The sequence below is a fragment of the Podarcis erhardii genome, assembly GCF_964252035.2.
Source record: "Podarcis erhardii genome assembly, chromosome: 9".
Classification (NCBI taxonomy): Eukaryota; Metazoa; Chordata; class Lepidosauria; order Squamata; family Lacertidae; genus Podarcis; species Podarcis erhardii.
Window position 1 is genome coordinate 49,354,883 of NC_138512.1, and position 18,015 is coordinate 49,372,897.

Genomic DNA, 18,015 nt, shown 5'->3' on the forward strand with positions numbered 1-18,015 from the left:
AGGTGTAGTGTGTGGGGAAGGAGGCATGGAACTAAGAGTGCAGATCAGTGGCTGCCATCCTTTGGGGACTCATGGGCACATATACAGACTGAGGAAGCTTCTCACTACAAACATTGCAAGTAAGTGCACACCACAACCCATTCTATTGGCTAAATAGAAGGCTTCTTTCAAGTCTTCTGGGGGGGGGGGCGGTCAGCTCACAGACCAGGGACAACAGCAGCAGCTGCTGCCCGGAAGACTCCCAAGGAGAGGGGAGAGGAGAAGAGGCTGAGGGGACACTCCACAAGGGAGGGTGTTTGAAAAAGGGTGAGAGGCTGCCAGCTCTGCAGGCAAGGGGTGGCATAACTGGGTTTCTGAGCCTCATAGGGGTGACAGAGATTGGATAAGGAAGCCATGGACTCAAAAAGGTTGAAAACCTCTGATCTATGCCCACAATCCTCAAAGCATTTGGTGGGCATGAAAATTACTGAAGTCAATATAGGAGCATGCTTGAACTTATTCACACTCTGTATCGTCAAGGAAGCATAAAACTGTTACTAGCATTAGCAGTTCCTTGTTTTGATGTTGCTGCATTGCGTCACCATAACAACTTCAGCATTACCAAATACTGTAGTCCTTTCGGATCATAGTTTGCTGGCGAAACAGATTGGATAAATAAACCTTGCATTGTTTTCCAAAAGAGGAAAAGTCAGTGCTACAGCAGGTGGGATTGCATCCAGAAAGTGAGTGCTTTGCATATACAATTACTCATGAGAAATAAGTCCGATTTTGTTCCCGCTTATTTGCACATAGCAACATAACATTTTCAAGCAAAGGAATTGGACCACAAACTCTTGAACAACGAGAAAGATTTATAGCTGACTTAATTTGTTTGGTTTCCAGTTAGGCAGTGATGCTTCTGTTTCAGTTCAAAATCTGTGTGGATCTTATCTAAAGCTTTAAAAAGTGAGCAAACAACATCTGCTGATACCAAAGTGGTACTTGTTTTCTATAAACTATCTGTGAGGAATAATTTTTAAAGAAAGGTTTGCACTAGTGATTAAGGAAGCTTGCAAGTGTGTTTACTGTATTAAAAAGTAATTTCTTTACCAGTGTACAATTAATTGCATTTTCTATCTATATATGTTCTTAATATTGGTTCATATGTAGCTGCATGTACATATGAAATAATGAATTTGACAGTAAAACATCAGAGAAGTGAAATATAATGGGACGAGATAAATGAGTGACAAATGAGCCCACTATGTTCTGTTACCAGGTGGAAGGAGTTTTAAAGGAGCCCAGTATAAAAAGCACTCCAAGTTGTATCCAGACTTATAGTGCAATCCCATCCATGTCTATTCAGTAGCAAGTTCCACTGAATTCACTAGGGTAACTTTAAGGGAATCCTTAAATGTTTATGAATGGGTTTGCAAACAACGTAGTTAAGCAATCAGGTAATGTGGCTAAGTAGGGACGCGGGTGGTGCTGTGGGTTAAACCACAGAGCCTAGGGCTTGCCGATTGGAAGGTCGGCGGTTCGAACCCCCGCGATGGGGTGAGCTCCCATTGCTCGGTGCCTGCTCCTGCCAACCTAACAGTTTGAAAGTACGTCAAAGTGCAAGTAGATAAATAGGTACCACTCTGGTGGGAAGGTAAACGGCATTTCCGTGCGCTGCTCTGGTTCGCCAGAAGCGGCTTAGTCATGCTGGCCACATGACCTGGAAGCTGTATGCCGGCTCCCTTGGCCAATAAAGCGAGATGAGCGCCACAACCCCAGAGTCGGGCACGACTGGACCTAATGGTCAGGGGTCCCTTTACCTTTACCTAATGTGGCTAGGTAGGCAGCAAGTTAAAATGCCTTGCTCCAAGGCTACTAACGAGTATCTGGAAATGAAAGTTGTATTGAAAACCAGGACATTTTCTTCTGAGTAAACATGCTTATTATGACCTGTGACGATACTACATTGGCTGCCTATTTGTTTTCAAGCACAATTCAAAGTGCTAGCTTTGACCTATAAAACCCATACTCACACCCACAACACCATACATTAAAAACCTTTCCCCAAAGAATCCTGGGAACTGTAGTTTGCCCTGGGCACTGGGCACTGTAGCTCTTGTGGGCAAACTAGTTTTTGGGGGGAGTGTTATCCAGAATGCCTTGTTTATTCAGAACATCTATTAAGTCCCTACCAATCTGGGAGTGCAATGCACTTCCCATAGAAATCAGTGGCCAAGCTTCCACTGACACGAATGGATACACATTTACCCAGTTCTATCTTTTCCTCTGATCTATTTCATCATTTAATGCGCTACAATCTCTTATTGCCTCACTGAAGTTTCTTAAGCAATGTTATCAATGATTCTGATCAACAAAATATACTTTGCAAGAGCTTTTATTGCTAGATTAAAGCAAGTATCCATGTGAGAGAACAGCATTAATTAATGTCAGTAAGAGCCAAACTAGATGCAACACAGGAGGTGTATAATCAGATCTCCTGATGTCTTTCTTTGTTGCTTAAGAGCAGCTGTGTGAGAGCAACAGAACTCAGATTTGAGCTGTAGCATGACAGAGCGAGGTATTTACGCATCTCTTTGCACTGTTTGTTCACTTTAAATTGTCCTGTATTTAACCAGGGTGTGAGCAGGGAGACCAATATCCATATTTTACAGCTACCCATGTTGTACAAAAGAAACGAGTGTATTAAGACTTACCAGCACCACAGAACAAAATATATTGTATATTGTACAATGAGCATACTAAGGAAAGTAGCTCACAAGCCATACATGTTCCTTTGCCTCAGTTTGTGTGTGTGGCCTTAACCCAAACTTGAATTCTGCTTTGTTTAGCTGGAAGAGCACCACCTAAGGCAAATGTCATCACTTCTCCATCCATCCAGAGTGACAGAAACACCTCACAGAGAGCCACTCCTTTACGTCTCCTCAACAGTGGATGGTCACATCTTATGTGTTGGCCAAGATGGATTGGTTTCCATTTGGAGTGCAAACTTAAAACTGAAGAAAACCTCTCTGATTCTTGTGAGTTTAAGAAGTGAGGTATTATTTAAAGACTGTGATATTTATTGATAATAGGTGTAAGATCTTCCTACTGAGGCTAAAATGAAAAGGAGATTGCTTTTCTGCTATCCTAACAATCATTATCATTCTCTCCCAACACATTCACTCATGACTGTATTTCTCAAAATGATGTCAGCCAAGTATAACTGTGATGAAATTAACTCTGTCAAATGTATATATGGTTGTCTCCACACTGAACCAGACAGATTAAAGGATGATACGAGTTATGTGGGTCTATGGTATCGTCTAAGGCAGCCTTTCTCAACCTTCGGTCCTCAGATGTTGTTGGACTACAGCTCCCATCATCCCTGAGCGCTGGTCATGCTAGCTTGGGATGATGGGAATTGTAGTACAACAACACCTGGGTTGAAAAAGTCTGGTTTAAGGAGCCAAAAGGTTGAGCTCTATGAAATAAGAGAAGTATTTTAGCAGACCCTTAACTGGTAAATCCACAAAGGTTTGGGAGCATACCACTTATGTTCTTAACGTTCTGCCAAAGGATCGAGTCAAACACATGCATGCACATAGGCTGACATGCAGAAGGGTTCATATGCCTGTTGCTAACAAAAGGTGCTGCCTTCATTCTGAAAATTGTGGGATAACCAGCCTCATATAACCACCATGCTTAAATGTAATTAATGCATCAAGGGGTTAAGGCCATTGACTAAGTTGTTCTGCCAGACTTAGCTCACCTTGGGAGGGACTAGGTAATCAAGCCTTTGTTCCCCCTCACTCTACCTGAGAAGCACAGCATGTGAAGAGGCTAAGCTGGAGCAATCATGGCTCTAACAAGCCACTCAAGTTCCTATACCAACAATTTAGTAACTTTCACTACTGTAACCAAGCCAAGTTTTACTGCCTGTGCAACTTTTTCTGAATGCTGTATAGAAAAGTACACGAATCTGACCTTTGGAGAGTTTGTAAGTAAACCATTTATAATTCACCAAACATGTGGTCTTTTTCTATACTAGGGGAAGTTTTGAAACTCACAAAAGAATAACAGCCTATATTTTCACACTTTGCTGCATGTTTTGTGATTTTAAACTTCAGCTGAGGTTCTGTCACCAAATAATACTTGCCCCAAACCTGGACCCTGGCATCCAAGGAATTCTCCTTTATGTATTTATTTTTTCCACAGTGCAAAAAAGGATAATGGGTATTTGTTTCAGAAGGATTAATAAAAGGCGGAAAAGAGGAAAAAGTGAGGGTGGGGGGTGGGGGGTAATTTTTTAAAAACCCAGGGACATTAATGAGGAACTCCACAGTGTGAAACATTTTGTGTGTATTTCCATAAGTGAATAGATTATGAACATATGGAATGAATGGGCAATCTCTGTTTAGCTAAATAAATCAATGCATTTTAAAATTCAGTTGGCCAAGAGAGCAGCCAACACCTGGCTGCCCCCTTAAGTAGGCTGGGGGTGGGCTGCTCGCAGCTCCAAGCCCCAGCCTGTGATTGTGTGACCCGCTACTGCCTGCCCTTACCTGAGGGTCCAATTCAGCTGGAGGTGGGCAGTGTCAGCCATCCTGTCCCCACACCTGGAAGATGGCAGCCTCTCTGAACCCACAACTGCTGCACCATGTGGGAATGGCCACCCAGCCAGACTCCCAGGTTATTTTACTCTGTAAAAAGTAGCAATTACTCCCAGTAAGACTTTGAACTATTTTCTTCTTTATTTGGAGATTTCCTGTGCCATAGTTTGAGAGTTCCGTGTTCGATTAACTTTTTTATGTGCTCATTGTAAGCTGCAACTGCTTTTAACTTGTAACCAACAACCAAGTTTTTTCATAGGTTGTTACATGCAGGGCTTTCTTATTGCTGCTGCTTCCATTAGCCTCTGGCCTGGTTCAAATATAATGCTAAACCACGGTGTGTTTGAATCAGGGGGGGGAAAGCATGTTAAAGCACTATAGTCTGTTAATTTGGCTGTATTTTGGGGAGTGCCAGGCCATTTTTTCTGCTGGATTCTGCCCCACAACTTCTTAGACTCGGCAGGTGAATGATGCACATCTTTTGCTAAATGAGAAGGTAGTGGCACATCCCCAGGCTGCAGTGGCTGACACATGGTTTTACTAAACTACAGTGGTATCTCAGGTTAAGTACTTAATTCGTTCTGGAGGTCTGTTCTTAACCTGAAACTGTTCTTAACCTGAAGCACCACTTTAGCTAATGGGGCCTCCTGCTGCTGCCGCGCCGTCGTGGCGCAATTTCTGTTCTCATCCTCGAGCAAAGTTCTTATCCCGAGGTACTATTTCTGGGTTAGCAGAGTCTGTAACCTGAAGCGTATGTAACCTAAAGCGTATGTAACCTGAAACGTATGTAACCCGAGGTACCACTGTATTATTCATTAAACCATGACTTTGTGTTCTATACAAACCTAGCCCAGCGCCTTAACTATGGTTGATATGTTTCAGTTTAGATCAGACTTTTGACCATGTTCTCTTTTGGAGTCTAGGATGAAAATGAAAACAAAGTACAAAACAGGAGACTAAAGTGGGTTTCCGACTCTATTTTAATGGCCCATTACAACAAGCTAATTATTGGAACCTGGTACGTAGTCAATTTCTGGGTTTCTAAGTATGATGGATATGCTACTACCATTTGAAAAGTGTCACAGAAATTTCACAAATTTGTTCCTATTTATATAAAATATGAACATATTTATATAAAATGTGAACAGCAAACAAGGAAAATTGTAGGCAGCACACCTTGCTTGTGTTGATGTTTTCTTGTTTCATTATGGTTAATGCAAAGTATTTATAGTTTGCTTGGAGTAAATAGGCAGTAAACTATAAGGCGCTGTTCCAGGTACAAGCCACAGGACTTAGCTATACAGCTGCGAAGAAAACGTTTTGAATGTGTTGTAAAGTGCAATATGCAATTGTGATACTAGATGGAGATGGCGAGCTACAGCAAATTCAATGCATTTTTCAAAACGATTATAAAAAAAAAGATTTTCACAGTGTTGTAAACATGTGTGTAGATTCCACCCGAGCCTCTGTGAGTCTGCTTCAGAATAAGTGGCCTGTAGGTATTTCAGTGTTAATTCACTGCAGGAGCACACCTGTGGTATTACTGCTGACATTTTGGATTTTTCTACTTATATGGTTGATTTCAATATGGCAGCACCCATTTCAGAAACATGGAGATTCAGGAGCGAAACGGTGTTGGAGTCTCTTGGTGTTCTGTGGCAAACCAGGAATCTTTTCTCATCCACACTCCATGCCCTTTAGACATCTATTATAATTCAGCTGATGTCAAGTAAAGAAAACAAATTATAGTTGTTTAATGAATGCTTAATCTGAATCCACCATAAAATGCAAAATGAATCTGTTGAGTTTTGTCTAACACAAGAACTAAAACAAGTTGTTTTTAAATCAAAGGTGGAGTGAAAATTGTAGTTTATTAACATCAACTGGCGTTAAAAAGCAACATTTGCTGGGCTTTAAAAGTGTTTAATTAACATTGTGTTTTACAGTAACAGAGAGATACGACTCTATGAGCTCTCCAACTTAGAACCATATTGCCAAATTGTGGCCCTTGAAACAATGCCTCTGTGTTTGGATTACAGGTATAGTTTGGACTCAACAGTCTTAACCAAATTACATCCACCCATTACCCAGTTTATATACCTTTCCCGTGAATATAGAAGAAAGAAGACATATAGTTATTTTTTATTTCTAACATTTCCTATATTACATTGAGCTCAGATGAGACCAAAACCTATGTAGGAGCAGAAATACAGAATTAACGCTGTCAGGGTTTTAGGGAGAGAGGAGACAGAGAGCGAGGGCGAGGAGGAAGAGGACGACAACGAGCCGAGGTTGTCCCAAAGTCCGTCTAGCGAATCAGAGGATTCCCAGAAGGGAGCCCCCCTGGTCAGGCCAAGGGGCAATAGAGAGGGAATCAGTCAGAGAGAGGGGAACGAAGAGGGAATCCCCAGTGGGCAAAGCGGGACCAGCTCCCCCGTCGGAACGGAGTAGAGGGGGGGGAGTTGCCAGTGTGTCAGAAAGAGCAGGACAGGAAGGAGGAAGGGGGAGGAGTTCGGAGCAAGACGTCCTGCCTGAAAGGGAGGAGTGTAGTACCGAGAGCAGCGTAACTGTAGAAAGGAAGGTCAGAGGCAACGTACGCGCGCCAAGTTCAAATATAGAGGCGCGCGGAAATGAGGAGAGCTCTGAGGAGGAGCCTGGTGCCAAAGCACGAAGGAGGGGGGAGCAGGCGGGAGAAGACTCAGCCTCTGGGGAGTCCCGGAAAGAGGGAAGACAGGGGGGCAGGAAGACCCTGCGGAAAAGGAAAGAGAGGAAAAGGTGGAGCAGTACAAGCCTCTTAAATTGGTGCAGGGGAGGGACGGACTCAGAGGGGACTTCTAACATCTAAGGGTAACAGATGCGGAGCCACGGAGTTTGGATGTAATGACGACAATGATCTTCAATAAAACCTTTTGTATATAGCTTGGACTGGACTTTGGTCTCTTGTGAGCTGGGACCCAGGGTGGCTCTGACAAACGCCATCTGATTAACTGCAGTTCTTATTCTGTTCTAATAGCAATGGAAAAACATACAATCCAACTGCCTCTGTTTACCAGGGACAGCCTGTCCTTTCTTATGCCTGTCCCAGTTTTTCTCCTCTTTTATGCTTCTGGGGACTCTGCTGTACAGCTGCAAATAAAACGTTTTAAGTGTGTTGTAAAGTGCAATATACAAATGTGACACTAGATGACGATGGTGAGGTATGGCAAATTCAATATATTTTTCAAAACGTTTTTTAAGAAAGCATTTTCACAGCGTTTTTTAAATACATCGGTGGATTCCACCATGGAGATGCCTTGTTTAAAATTTCATTCATGGAAGATCTTCAGGGTCCAGCTCTGCCCCACCAGCATTTCTAGAAGTTAGACCTCAGAGCGGGGGAATAGACCCATCTTGGCTTTTGTACACATGTATTTGGGGGTGGGGGCTAGTCCACCTCCTTCTCCAGCATGAATAACATTGGATTTGTATTCTTCCTTTTCTCCAAGGAGCTATGTATTAGCTATGATCAGGGTAGAATCTTTATTTGAACAAATTACAGACGGACTGTATAATGCTTTTTCTTCCTGTTTAAAGTGTTCGGGGAGAAGGTGAATGCGTGATATCATATGGTGATGAGCAGGTATGTTGATAAGGTCTGGTATGTTTTAATTCAGATATAAACTGAGAAAATGGCACAGCTGGAATTTACTGAGTTTTGCAGTTTGCTTCTAAGAAAGGTATCCACAATTTGTAAAAGTGAAACACAGAAAATATAGGTTTAAATATAATCAGAGATATTTTTTGCTGTTGGGCATTCGCTGCAGGATATAGACTACCCTCCTCCTTCTGTTCTTTTAAAAGGTAAAGGTAAATGTACCCCTGACCATTAGGTCCAGTTGCAGACCACTCTGGGCTTGCGGTGCTCATCTCGCTTTATTGGCCAAGGGAGCCAGTGTACAGCTTCCGGGTCATGTGGCCAGCATGACTAAGCCGCTTCTGGCGAACCAGAGCAGCGCACGGAAACACCATTTACCTTCCCGCCGGAGCGGTACCTATTTATCTACTTGCACTTTGACGTGCTTTCGAACTGCTAGGTGGGCAGGAGCTGGGAACGAACAACGGGAGCTCACCCTGTCACGGGGATTCAAACCGCCGACCTTCTGGGCGGCAAGCCCTAGGCTCTGTGGTTTAGACCACGGTGCCACCCGCTGTCCTTTTAACTACAGTGGTGCCTCGTAAGACGAAATTAATCCGTTCCGTGAGGCTCTTCGTATAGCGGTTTTTTCGTCTTGCGAAGCAAGCCCATTGACAGGTTAGCGGATTAGTGCTATTAGCGGTTTAGCGGCTTTTAGCGATCAGCTGTTAAGCGGCTTATCAGTGGATCAGCTGATAAGCGGCTTAGCGGCTTAGGAAAAGGGGAAAAAAAGGGGGGGAACCCGCAGGAACTCACAAGACATTTTTGTCTTGCGAAGCAAGCCCATAGGGAAATTCGTTTTGCGAAGCACCTCCAAAACGGAAAACCCTTTCGTCTAGCGGGTTTTCTGTCTTGCGAGGCGTTCGTCTTGCGGGGCACCACTGTAATAGTTAAACATGACTATAGGCATATGTTGTAGTGGTAATAATGCTGATTATAAATCTGATATGGTGGCATTCTGTTCAATACAGGGCTGTGTTAATATTCTGTTGATCAGTTCTGTGGCAGAAACACTGAGGTACGTGACAGTTTGACCAGGCCTATGTGGATTTTAACACAAAGTGTTACCCTATTCCCAGGCAATCTTTCATCATCTCTGGCATCTCCAGAGATGGGAAAGACTGGGAAAGACTGTAGTCTAAAATGCTGGAGAGCCTCTACCAGTCTGTGTGGACAATATTGAGGTGGATGCACCATGCCTTGCTTCAGAAATGGCTTCCCTGTAGTCCTTTAAAAAAAATAAAATGGCCATATCCACACCATACATTTAAAGCAAATGACTTAACCTAAAGAACCACGGCAACTGTAGTTTCTTAAGGGTATAGGAGCTGTAGTTTCAGGAACTATACTTCCCAGGATTATTTGGAGGAGGGGGGTCCATATGCTTTAAATGCCCATTAAATGTGTTTTCAATATATGGTGTGGATGTGACTTTCCACCAACATGGCTGCAATCCACACTGGGTGGGTTTGGATGATGTGGAGTCCTCAAAAAAGCATCACCAGCCTCTGCCCACAGAATGATGTCAAGTTCACTCCTCCCATGTGCACTGGTGGAGGAAGAGGAGCACGAGGGGAGCGCACTGCCCTCAGCAGTGCGATCCCAGTAGGGTATCATCGTGGCTGCCCCCCCCCCGCCTGCGCTATTAAGTAGTGGGTTGACAAAGCAGACGACAGAGAGATTTCTCCAAGTAGTTCTTTATAAATAAGCAGGATGCATGCCAGCCCCCCCACCTACTCTCCGCCACCCCACCCCCCGTGCCGAAAAATGAAGCTCCGCCACTGCCTGTGTGGAGCTCCCAATTCTGCCCACCAAAATTGTGGGTAGAAGAATTCCCACCAGCGGTAGCCCATTCTGCAGGTAGGGAGAGTGACAGTTATTTACACATTTGTTGACACGCTTTCTTACAGCTCCTTTAAAACAAAACAAAACAAAATCTACAGTATTGGGGCATTATTGCATCAAGACAAACTTTGCGAGAATAATTTCCTAGATTGCTGATTCAGAATAATATGTTTGGTGGTGAATCCAATATTGCCTGGCTTTCATTCTTCCATCCTAACAGTGTGTGTGTGTGTGTGTGTGTGTGTGTGTGTGTGTGTGTGTGTGTTCTGATAGGAATTGGACAAAATATCCACCCGTGGAAGAAATCCCAACAATTTCTGCCAATGCTGTTTATGAGCAAGAAAATATCACCTTCATTCGCTGGAAGGTTCATAATGACTGGGTGACAAAGGTAAGAGAACTTCAGACATTTGTGCTGTCTTCTACATGTTCAACTAAGCGTGTTCCCCCTGAAATGAGAGCACGTGTTGCGATGGGGTCTGCCAAGCCAGCCCTCTGTTGCCAGGCAGGTAAAGTGAGCTGGCCTGGGGCAACAATTGGATGGCCGGGTTGCTGGGGCAAATTGCATGTTGCAATGTAGTGGGTGGGACCAAAGGCTTTAAATATTGGGGCACTCAGCTTTTGCTTTCTCTTTCGCTGAGTGCATCGGATCATCTGCCCGCCCGCCCTGAGTTCCGGTTGACCTTGCTATGCCTGTCATGGGGTCGCCTGCCATTGGGGCAGGGGCCTAGTAGGAATTTTGTCCATTTGGCTGATTGGCTGGTGCCATTTGGTTTTTGCCTACTACTTAGCAATTTGTCACAACTTTTAAGGTTGCAGTTAGGCATTGGTTATAAAAATTGGTGGAGGAGGGGTAAGGATAGGCTGGGCCTGCCCCTCCAATGGTGGTGTGGAAGGGAATTCCGTTAAAGGAATCCTGGGGCTTGCCACGATTTTGTCCATTCCCTGAAATGGCACCAGGGCCAGCAAGCCCTGGGGAGCAGGTTGGGTGAGCGGTGAGGGACTGTCACTCAGCTCAACTGATCCCCAATATTGTTTTCCCTTCACTGGCTTCCGAGGGAGTTCGGAAAGTCAGTTCTGTCCCAGGTGGGGGGACAGATAGTCTTAACCAATGGCTAAGCAACCACTCACGGATTATGTATTTTAATAAAGTTGTGGCCAAAATTATGCCAAAAACCTTAAACAAAAATTATGTGTGAATTGTGAATTATTTTGAGGGGTGGCTTGGGGACCTCGACACGCAACTATCTTCTTTCTGTTAACTGTGAAGGATTCAGATAATTATTTTCCATGAGCAGGTGGGTGCAGTTGTTTGCATCTGCTTTGAAGAGCTTTTGAGGAATATTCTTATTTCACAATCCCACCATATTATTTGTAAGATCATTTCTGCACAGCACATTTACCTCACCTGCTTTTGGAAAGGTTGTGCTTCTCCTTGCTTTCCCCAGATTTGCCTTTGTTGCTCCATGGTATTTGCCTGGGATATCCTTGGGACACTCTGAATTTCATAGGATTTTCCTTTGCACATTTGCTATTGCAGATTCAATATATCCCTTCTATGGAATCCATCATCTCTAGTTCAAATGATGATTGCACTGCCCTGGTTATAGGTAAGTTGGGCATTCTCTAGCGGAATAAACATGTCAGAATTTGAAGTTGAAGTAAGATTTAATAAAAGATAGCAGTCATTTCTCCTTCACTTTTTTAAAAAGAGGATAGTTTATTTTAGTTGATCTCATTGTTATCCAGCCTACCTTCCAAGGAGGTCAGAGCAACAGATGTGCTTTCTTCTGCTCACTCTCTATTTTGTCTTTTCAAAAGCACTTTCTGCGTAGAGTAGCAAGAGAGATAGGGACTCAACCAGAGTCACGTGACTCAAATGGTTGAACAATGTTTTGAACCCAGGTACTCTTGGTTGTAGTCCTCATTCCACTGTTATTCCTCCCCCAACAAATGTGCAGAAAATTTGTTTATAGGAGCACAAAGAGATGCCTCATACCAAATCAGACACCTGGTCCATCTAGCTCAGTATTGTCAACAGTAATTGACAGTGGATCTCTATGGTTTCAGGTCAAGAGTGTTTCCCAGCCCTACCTGGAAGCACCCAGCAGTGAACCTGGGAGTAGAGATGGAAGGATCAGTTCAGTCAGTTTCATTTCTCTCTGTTTCTCAGTTGCGCACCCCGGAAATGATGTATTTCAGCTTCTGCCTTCTGGAAGAAGGTACAGGGTTATAAAGACTAGGACTAGCCGCCTGAGAAACAGTTTCTATCCAAATGCAATTTTGGTTTTAAACACAGTATAAGGTAGTCTCTATGGGAGTATCTTGTGTTTAATTATGGGGTATCAGAGTTTTTCGGGGGTTGACCAGGCTGGGATAGCAGGCTTGTTGGTTTTTGAATGTCTGTTGTAGATTTTTTCAGTTTCGTTTGTCTGTATGGGACAATAAAGAGTATCGTATCGTATCGTATCGTATCGTATCGTATCGTATCGTATCGTATCGTATCGTATCGTATCGTATGTCTCCCAATCTTAAATTCAGTTGTCCACATTTTTCAGCAATTTGCAGTTTTCCTTCTTAACTGTTTTTCATGAAAATTCACCAGCATTTTAGTGTGAATTTCTCTTAATAAGCACATTTGCACATGAAGTTTTGACTAACGTGCACATTTTTGCAAGCAAGTTCTCTAATATATGCATATTTGTAAACACTGGTTGCAGAACTGCATTGGATCAATGCGAATTTTGAAGGATAGCTGTGTTTCAGCTTGCATATTATTTTGGAAAGTGTGAATTTGATAGATTTGGCTTTAAATGCACACTGAATTGAATTTCTCCTCCCTGGCGACCTGGAACTTTGCATGGAAAGCATATGCTCTACCACCTGAGCTTACAGCCCTTTCCTAGGAATGGAATGAATTCTCTCTCCACCTCAAGGGCTTTCAGTTTGTCTTCCCTTCCCTTCCCATGCAACTCTTCTATTTTCTTGTCACAGGTTACGTTAGCAGAACCAAAAATGTGAAGCATCGCTTGAAAACTCTGATGGGTTCCAGCACTGTCAGCCATAACAAATTCGCCCCACCAGCTACTGCTTCTCCAGCAAGGCGCTTTCAGTGTGATGAATCTGTTTTTAAGGTGCACAAAGGAGTCAAGACCTTTGACTTCTGCAGAGAAAGCAATATTCTTGTGACTGGTGGTTTGGACCAGAATATCCGTCTATGGAACCCCTATGTCCCTGGGTAAATAAAGCTAAAATGGGTTAAAACTTGCCTATTTCTATCCATTTGCTAGCTGATGGCTTTGAGGTATTTTTTAAAAAGTTATCATTATGTTGTTTCAATAGTTCCAAACCGTAATGTATATATGTGCATGCGTTTGCAACTGCAGGCTCTTATGTTTCAGCCCTAAACATATGTAAAAGTGAAAATACTTTGTTGGTGTGAATATAAGCCACCTCCAAATATAGACTTTACCTGTAAAATGAGAACCCTGCTTCTCTGCCTTAGCCTGATTAGAGAGCTTTATACAAGCCACATTGGTGGGGGAGGGAAGTGCAGCCTATATTCAGACCAATATGGTAAGTCTTTTGGATGATGCTGTTGTCTATGTAGTGTGCATGTTGCCTCTACACAGAGTGCATCAGAACAGGGCCCTGCCCTGAGGAGCTTACAATTTAAATAAAAAGAATAAAAAGTGGAGGTAGAGAAGCAGCAGGTGGTTGACTCAATGACAATTAACCTTCCCCGTGACAAAGTGTTATTAGATGGATTTCACACATGCCACCCAAAAGCACGTCTGAGGCTCTCTCATGCTATTCATGAGCATAGGTGGCGGACAGAAATGCAGTTTTCAATGCACTTTTAAATGGATTGGTGGCTGTGCAGGAGGTGTATTCACAATTGCATTTCAACCTTACTGTGAATGGAAGTGCTCATAGCTGTCAACTTTCCCCCCTTTTTAAGGGAAATTCCCTTATTCCAAATAGGATTCCTCGCAAGAAAAGGGGAAAGTTGACAGCTATGGGAAGTGCTTTATCTTATTAATTTTAAAGAAATCTATAGGCTCTCTGATGCTTGATTGATGAGCAAATTACTCCTAAGTTAACCAAAAATATGTTTGCCACTACATTAGGTGGCCGATTGCAATACTGCGAGGACATACTTCCCCAATTGGTTTCCTATGCATTGCTCATGGCAGTAAAAATATTTTCTCAGTTTCTCTGGACAGCACCATCAAGGTAAGGGTTTTGATCGGCAACAAACTGCTTGGTTTATTACTACTACTACAGTTTGTATACCACCCTTCATCCAAACTCCAGGGCAGTTCACAACAGAAAGATGCAAAATGAGAATACAAAATACATAATAAAACAAAAACAAACCAATAAGCCTGACACACAAACACATAAAAAAGCCATAGAATGTTCATCAGTCAAATGCCTGGTTGAAGAGAAATATTTTTGCCTGGGACCTGAAGATTTGTAATGATGGCACCAGCGAGCCTTCCTAGGGAGAACATTCCACAAATGGGACAGAATGTCACCATATGACCACATAGCCTGGATTCTGTGGATTGCCTATAATAAGTGTGTCTAAGTACGGATCTCTGTGTGCTCTACCACTGAACTATCGTGCCTCCTCCACTTGCATCAAACACAGAACAAAACCTGCACATCCCTGCAAAGGTTTCTTCAGTGTGGTATCATATGCAATTGCCCATGGTGTCATATGAAATTGCCAGTCATGCTTGTCTCATGTGCCAGATGGCCTATTCATCCCAAGCAAGGAGTCACTATAATGTCCGGGGGTGGGGGCAGAGATGTCACAACTTGGGCAATCAGGCACACACTGAAATGTAGATGTGGGCTTTTCTCTCTCTGCGTGGTTTAGATTCCCAGATACAGGATTTTGCAACATACGGTCTACCTAACACCTGAAACCGGCACGGAATGTTTAGTAGTGTCAGAGTCAGTGATCAGTGCTAAAAAGTAGAAGGAAGGGTGGATGGAGATAATGGTGGCCATAGAATTAAACCTCTGCACAAGCAGCTACCTCTTCCTAGAGGTACAGTTTGCACTTCCAGTGTTGCAATATGATTGCTTCTCAATTTGCTAGAAAGGAAGTAACAGCTAGAGGCTTCCTTAGGTGTTTGGTGAATCCATTTTTCTCTCACACAATTTTATCCGTATGTGTTATTGAACAACCACTAAGTGCTAATAGGTCTTATCAGTCACGAAGAATGGCAAATCACTGTTTTCACTTGTAAGATTTCACTTTTCTGAAAGTTCTGCCTCATGGAACTCAAAATCTTAATGTCTTAATACCTGGGAAAGAATCAGGGGAGATATATTTATATATTGTGACAATCTCAGGAGATAACTGGGCTGGTCAATTTATTTTTTCAATCATTTGCCATGGGACAGTTTTTGTGCTATCAGGGTAATAGATTTGTGATATGGGTGACAGTTTTTCTGAACTTGTGTATTTCTTCTCAAAGGTCTGGGATATTGAAGACCATTCCTGCCTCCTCACAGTCATGCCCAAAGCCAGCCAAATCAGAGGGGAGATGGAAGCCTGCTACTTTTCACCCAACTTGCGAGCCCTTTATGTTGCAGCTGAAACTTTTGGGCTCCTACAATTTCAATATAAGTAGGCAAACAATATACCAATCTGCTGTAGACATGGGGTCAAGCACAATCTATGCATAGTATCTCCTATGGGCAGTGTGTTTGAATGTTACTACATAAAATCAAATGGGTGGTGACCAATACATTGCTCCATGTAGAAGAGACATCAAAAACACATACGTTATGCAAGCCCTAACTTGAACAGCATTATTTAAACCAAAAATTTACTATAGAGCAGGGTTTCCTAAACTTGGGTCTCCATCTGTTTTTGGACTATGGTTCCCATCACCTCTGTCCTGCTTGTTAGGGATGGTGGAGATTGTAGTCCAAAAACAGCTGGATACCCAAGTTTGGAAAACCCTGCTCTAGAGCAAGGCCCACCACCGCCACTGCCTGTGATTCTCGTTTTGACACTTGAAGTGGTGAAAACAGCACAAGCAAATAAGAAGTCCTGATTATGGCCCCACGTGTATCCCTCTTGGATTTAGATAAAAGCAGGGTCAGATATTTTCCTAGTCATGTAGTTCTCTAAGACATGGCATTAAGAGAACTATAAGTGCCTGCCCTGGAAAATATATTGAGATTAAAACATGCCCATATGCAGGCCATTTTCAGATGACTGGTTTGTGAAGTCATGAAACAGTGCCCTCCTTTACCCCTTCTCTCCTCCTGCTGCAAATCCTTGGTTGCATGAAGCCAGAGTTTTCTGTTGCATCTGAACCAGGGAGTTCTGGGTGAGTGTTAGTATACAAACCAGCAAAGTGAACTGTTAACTGGCATTAAGGCAGAGTGTTCCCAGTTTGGATGTAGCAGGAGACTCTGGTTTTAATGCACATCAGGAGCTTCACACCAAAGCTGGCGCACAACAGGAAGAGGGTAGGATCACCTATCCATGGCACTCATGCACAGCTTCATAAATCATAAATCTGAACACAGCCCCAGTGTACCTCTCCTCTTTGTCATCTTGTGGTGTTACCTTTTTCAGGGAGAATCAGAACCAAGAATCAGGCACATCCCATAACAAGCCTATCTTTTGCTGCCAGTATAACCAGCAACTGCAGCATGTGATTAGTTGCTCAGAAGACTCCGTAAGTAACCCTGAGACTATGACCCAGTTTGTGTGCAACATTCCTGGCCTTACAAACCATCATTTATTAGCCATAGAATTAGGATCAGGTACACATGGTCCCTCTTTGCCCTTTCTTTTGCCTTGCCTTCCCCTTTGTGCTGGCTTCAGAACATTGACCCTGGCCTCTTTAAACTACAGCTTCTCACTATGTCCAAAACTATGGCTTAATATCAAGTTACTAACTAGGCTTTTACAACTATGGTTTAAGATCTTGGTTTGTAAACCAACTTTAAGACACAGTGCATCATTTCAGATGTCATGGAGACCTATAACTTCAGCAGACCAGAATCAAAGTGATGAAGCTGGCACATGAAGGGAAGAGGTGAGGAAAGCAGCAGTGGTGGAGAGCATGTGGGCCTAGGCTATGTCTGAAAAGGTCCACTGTGGCAATGCTGCATGAGAACCCTTAAACAATTAAAAACTTGTTTGGTTTTTTGGGTGTCAGAAATACCTGCTCTCCCTATAAGAATTAAACACATTAATAGTTGTTGCAGAAATCACCTTTCTGGGATTTCTTGCCATACCCAAGTGGCAGCAAGCAAGGCTTGAAAAGCCAACTTTAGGACAAAGAGGTGGATTATGATGCCTTTACTCCCTGCTGTCCCAGTTCAGGTGAAACTTTTGCATCTTCAACAGTTAATGCTAATTTTATTCTGAATTTTAGAAATAGTTTCTAGGCATCTCTTCTCATGACCTTTAAGATTCCTCGTCTCCTCTCTTTATGTTTGTTTATTTATTCAGCATGAGAGAAGAGAGATCAGTCCTCAGTTCCCCACTCCTATCCCTTTTATTTCTTCTAATAGGTTATAAAAGTGTGGGATCTTAAAACTGGACAGCTGATTGTTAAAGTACATGAAGCTCATGGAGGAGCTGCTATAACTTGCATGGCCTTAGATGCCATTGGAAAGAGGTATGCAAATATCTACCGTAGTTATCATCAGATCATCAGAATTACACCTTCTCACCTCCAAAGGGCACACCACCACGACCAGAGTTTTGGAGGCAAGGAGGTATAATTTGTTGAGGCTGGCTTGTATCGTATTTGTTGCTATTTTCTGTTGTTTTAATTTATGCTGTTTGTACTGGTGTCCTAACTGATTGTAGAAACAGGTATTGGTGTGTTTTAATGCTTTGCACACTGCCTGGGGACTGTA

The 18,015-nt window shown here is 43.0% G+C and overlaps 1 protein-coding gene across 5 annotated transcripts in view; it reads left to right on the forward strand.

The window, feature by feature from the left end:
- The first annotated feature begins 622 nt into the window (after positions 1-622).
- The window catches only part of LOC309350117 (cilia- and flagella-associated protein 337-like), a 34,735-nt gene continuing 17,342 nt past the window's right edge, over positions 623-18,015 (forward strand). For 4 of the 5 annotated variants that reach the window (XM_081876777.1, XM_081876779.1, XM_081876781.1 and 1 more), the window contains exons 1-13: positions 623-722; positions 2,829-3,017; positions 5,513-5,607; positions 6,536-6,628; positions 8,163-8,208; positions 9,234-9,280; positions 10,381-10,498; positions 11,648-11,717; positions 13,102-13,345; positions 14,238-14,343; positions 15,603-15,754; positions 16,718-16,820; positions 17,665-17,771. In XM_081876777.1, coding sequence (XP_081732903.1) covers positions 2,853-3,017; positions 5,513-5,607; positions 6,536-6,628; positions 8,163-8,208; positions 9,234-9,280; positions 10,381-10,498; positions 11,648-11,717; positions 13,102-13,345; positions 14,238-14,343; positions 15,603-15,754; positions 16,718-16,820; positions 17,665-17,771 — 1,346 coding nt within the window. In that variant the 5' untranslated portion in view covers positions 623-722; positions 2,829-2,852. Of the gene's footprint in view, positions 723-2,502; positions 2,558-2,828; positions 3,018-5,512; positions 5,608-6,535; positions 6,629-8,162; positions 8,209-9,233; positions 9,281-10,380; positions 10,499-11,647; positions 11,718-13,101; positions 13,346-14,237; positions 14,344-15,602; positions 15,755-16,717; positions 16,821-17,664; positions 17,772-18,015 lie in introns of those variants that run through there. The other variant, XM_081876778.1, reaches the window with a different exon arrangement.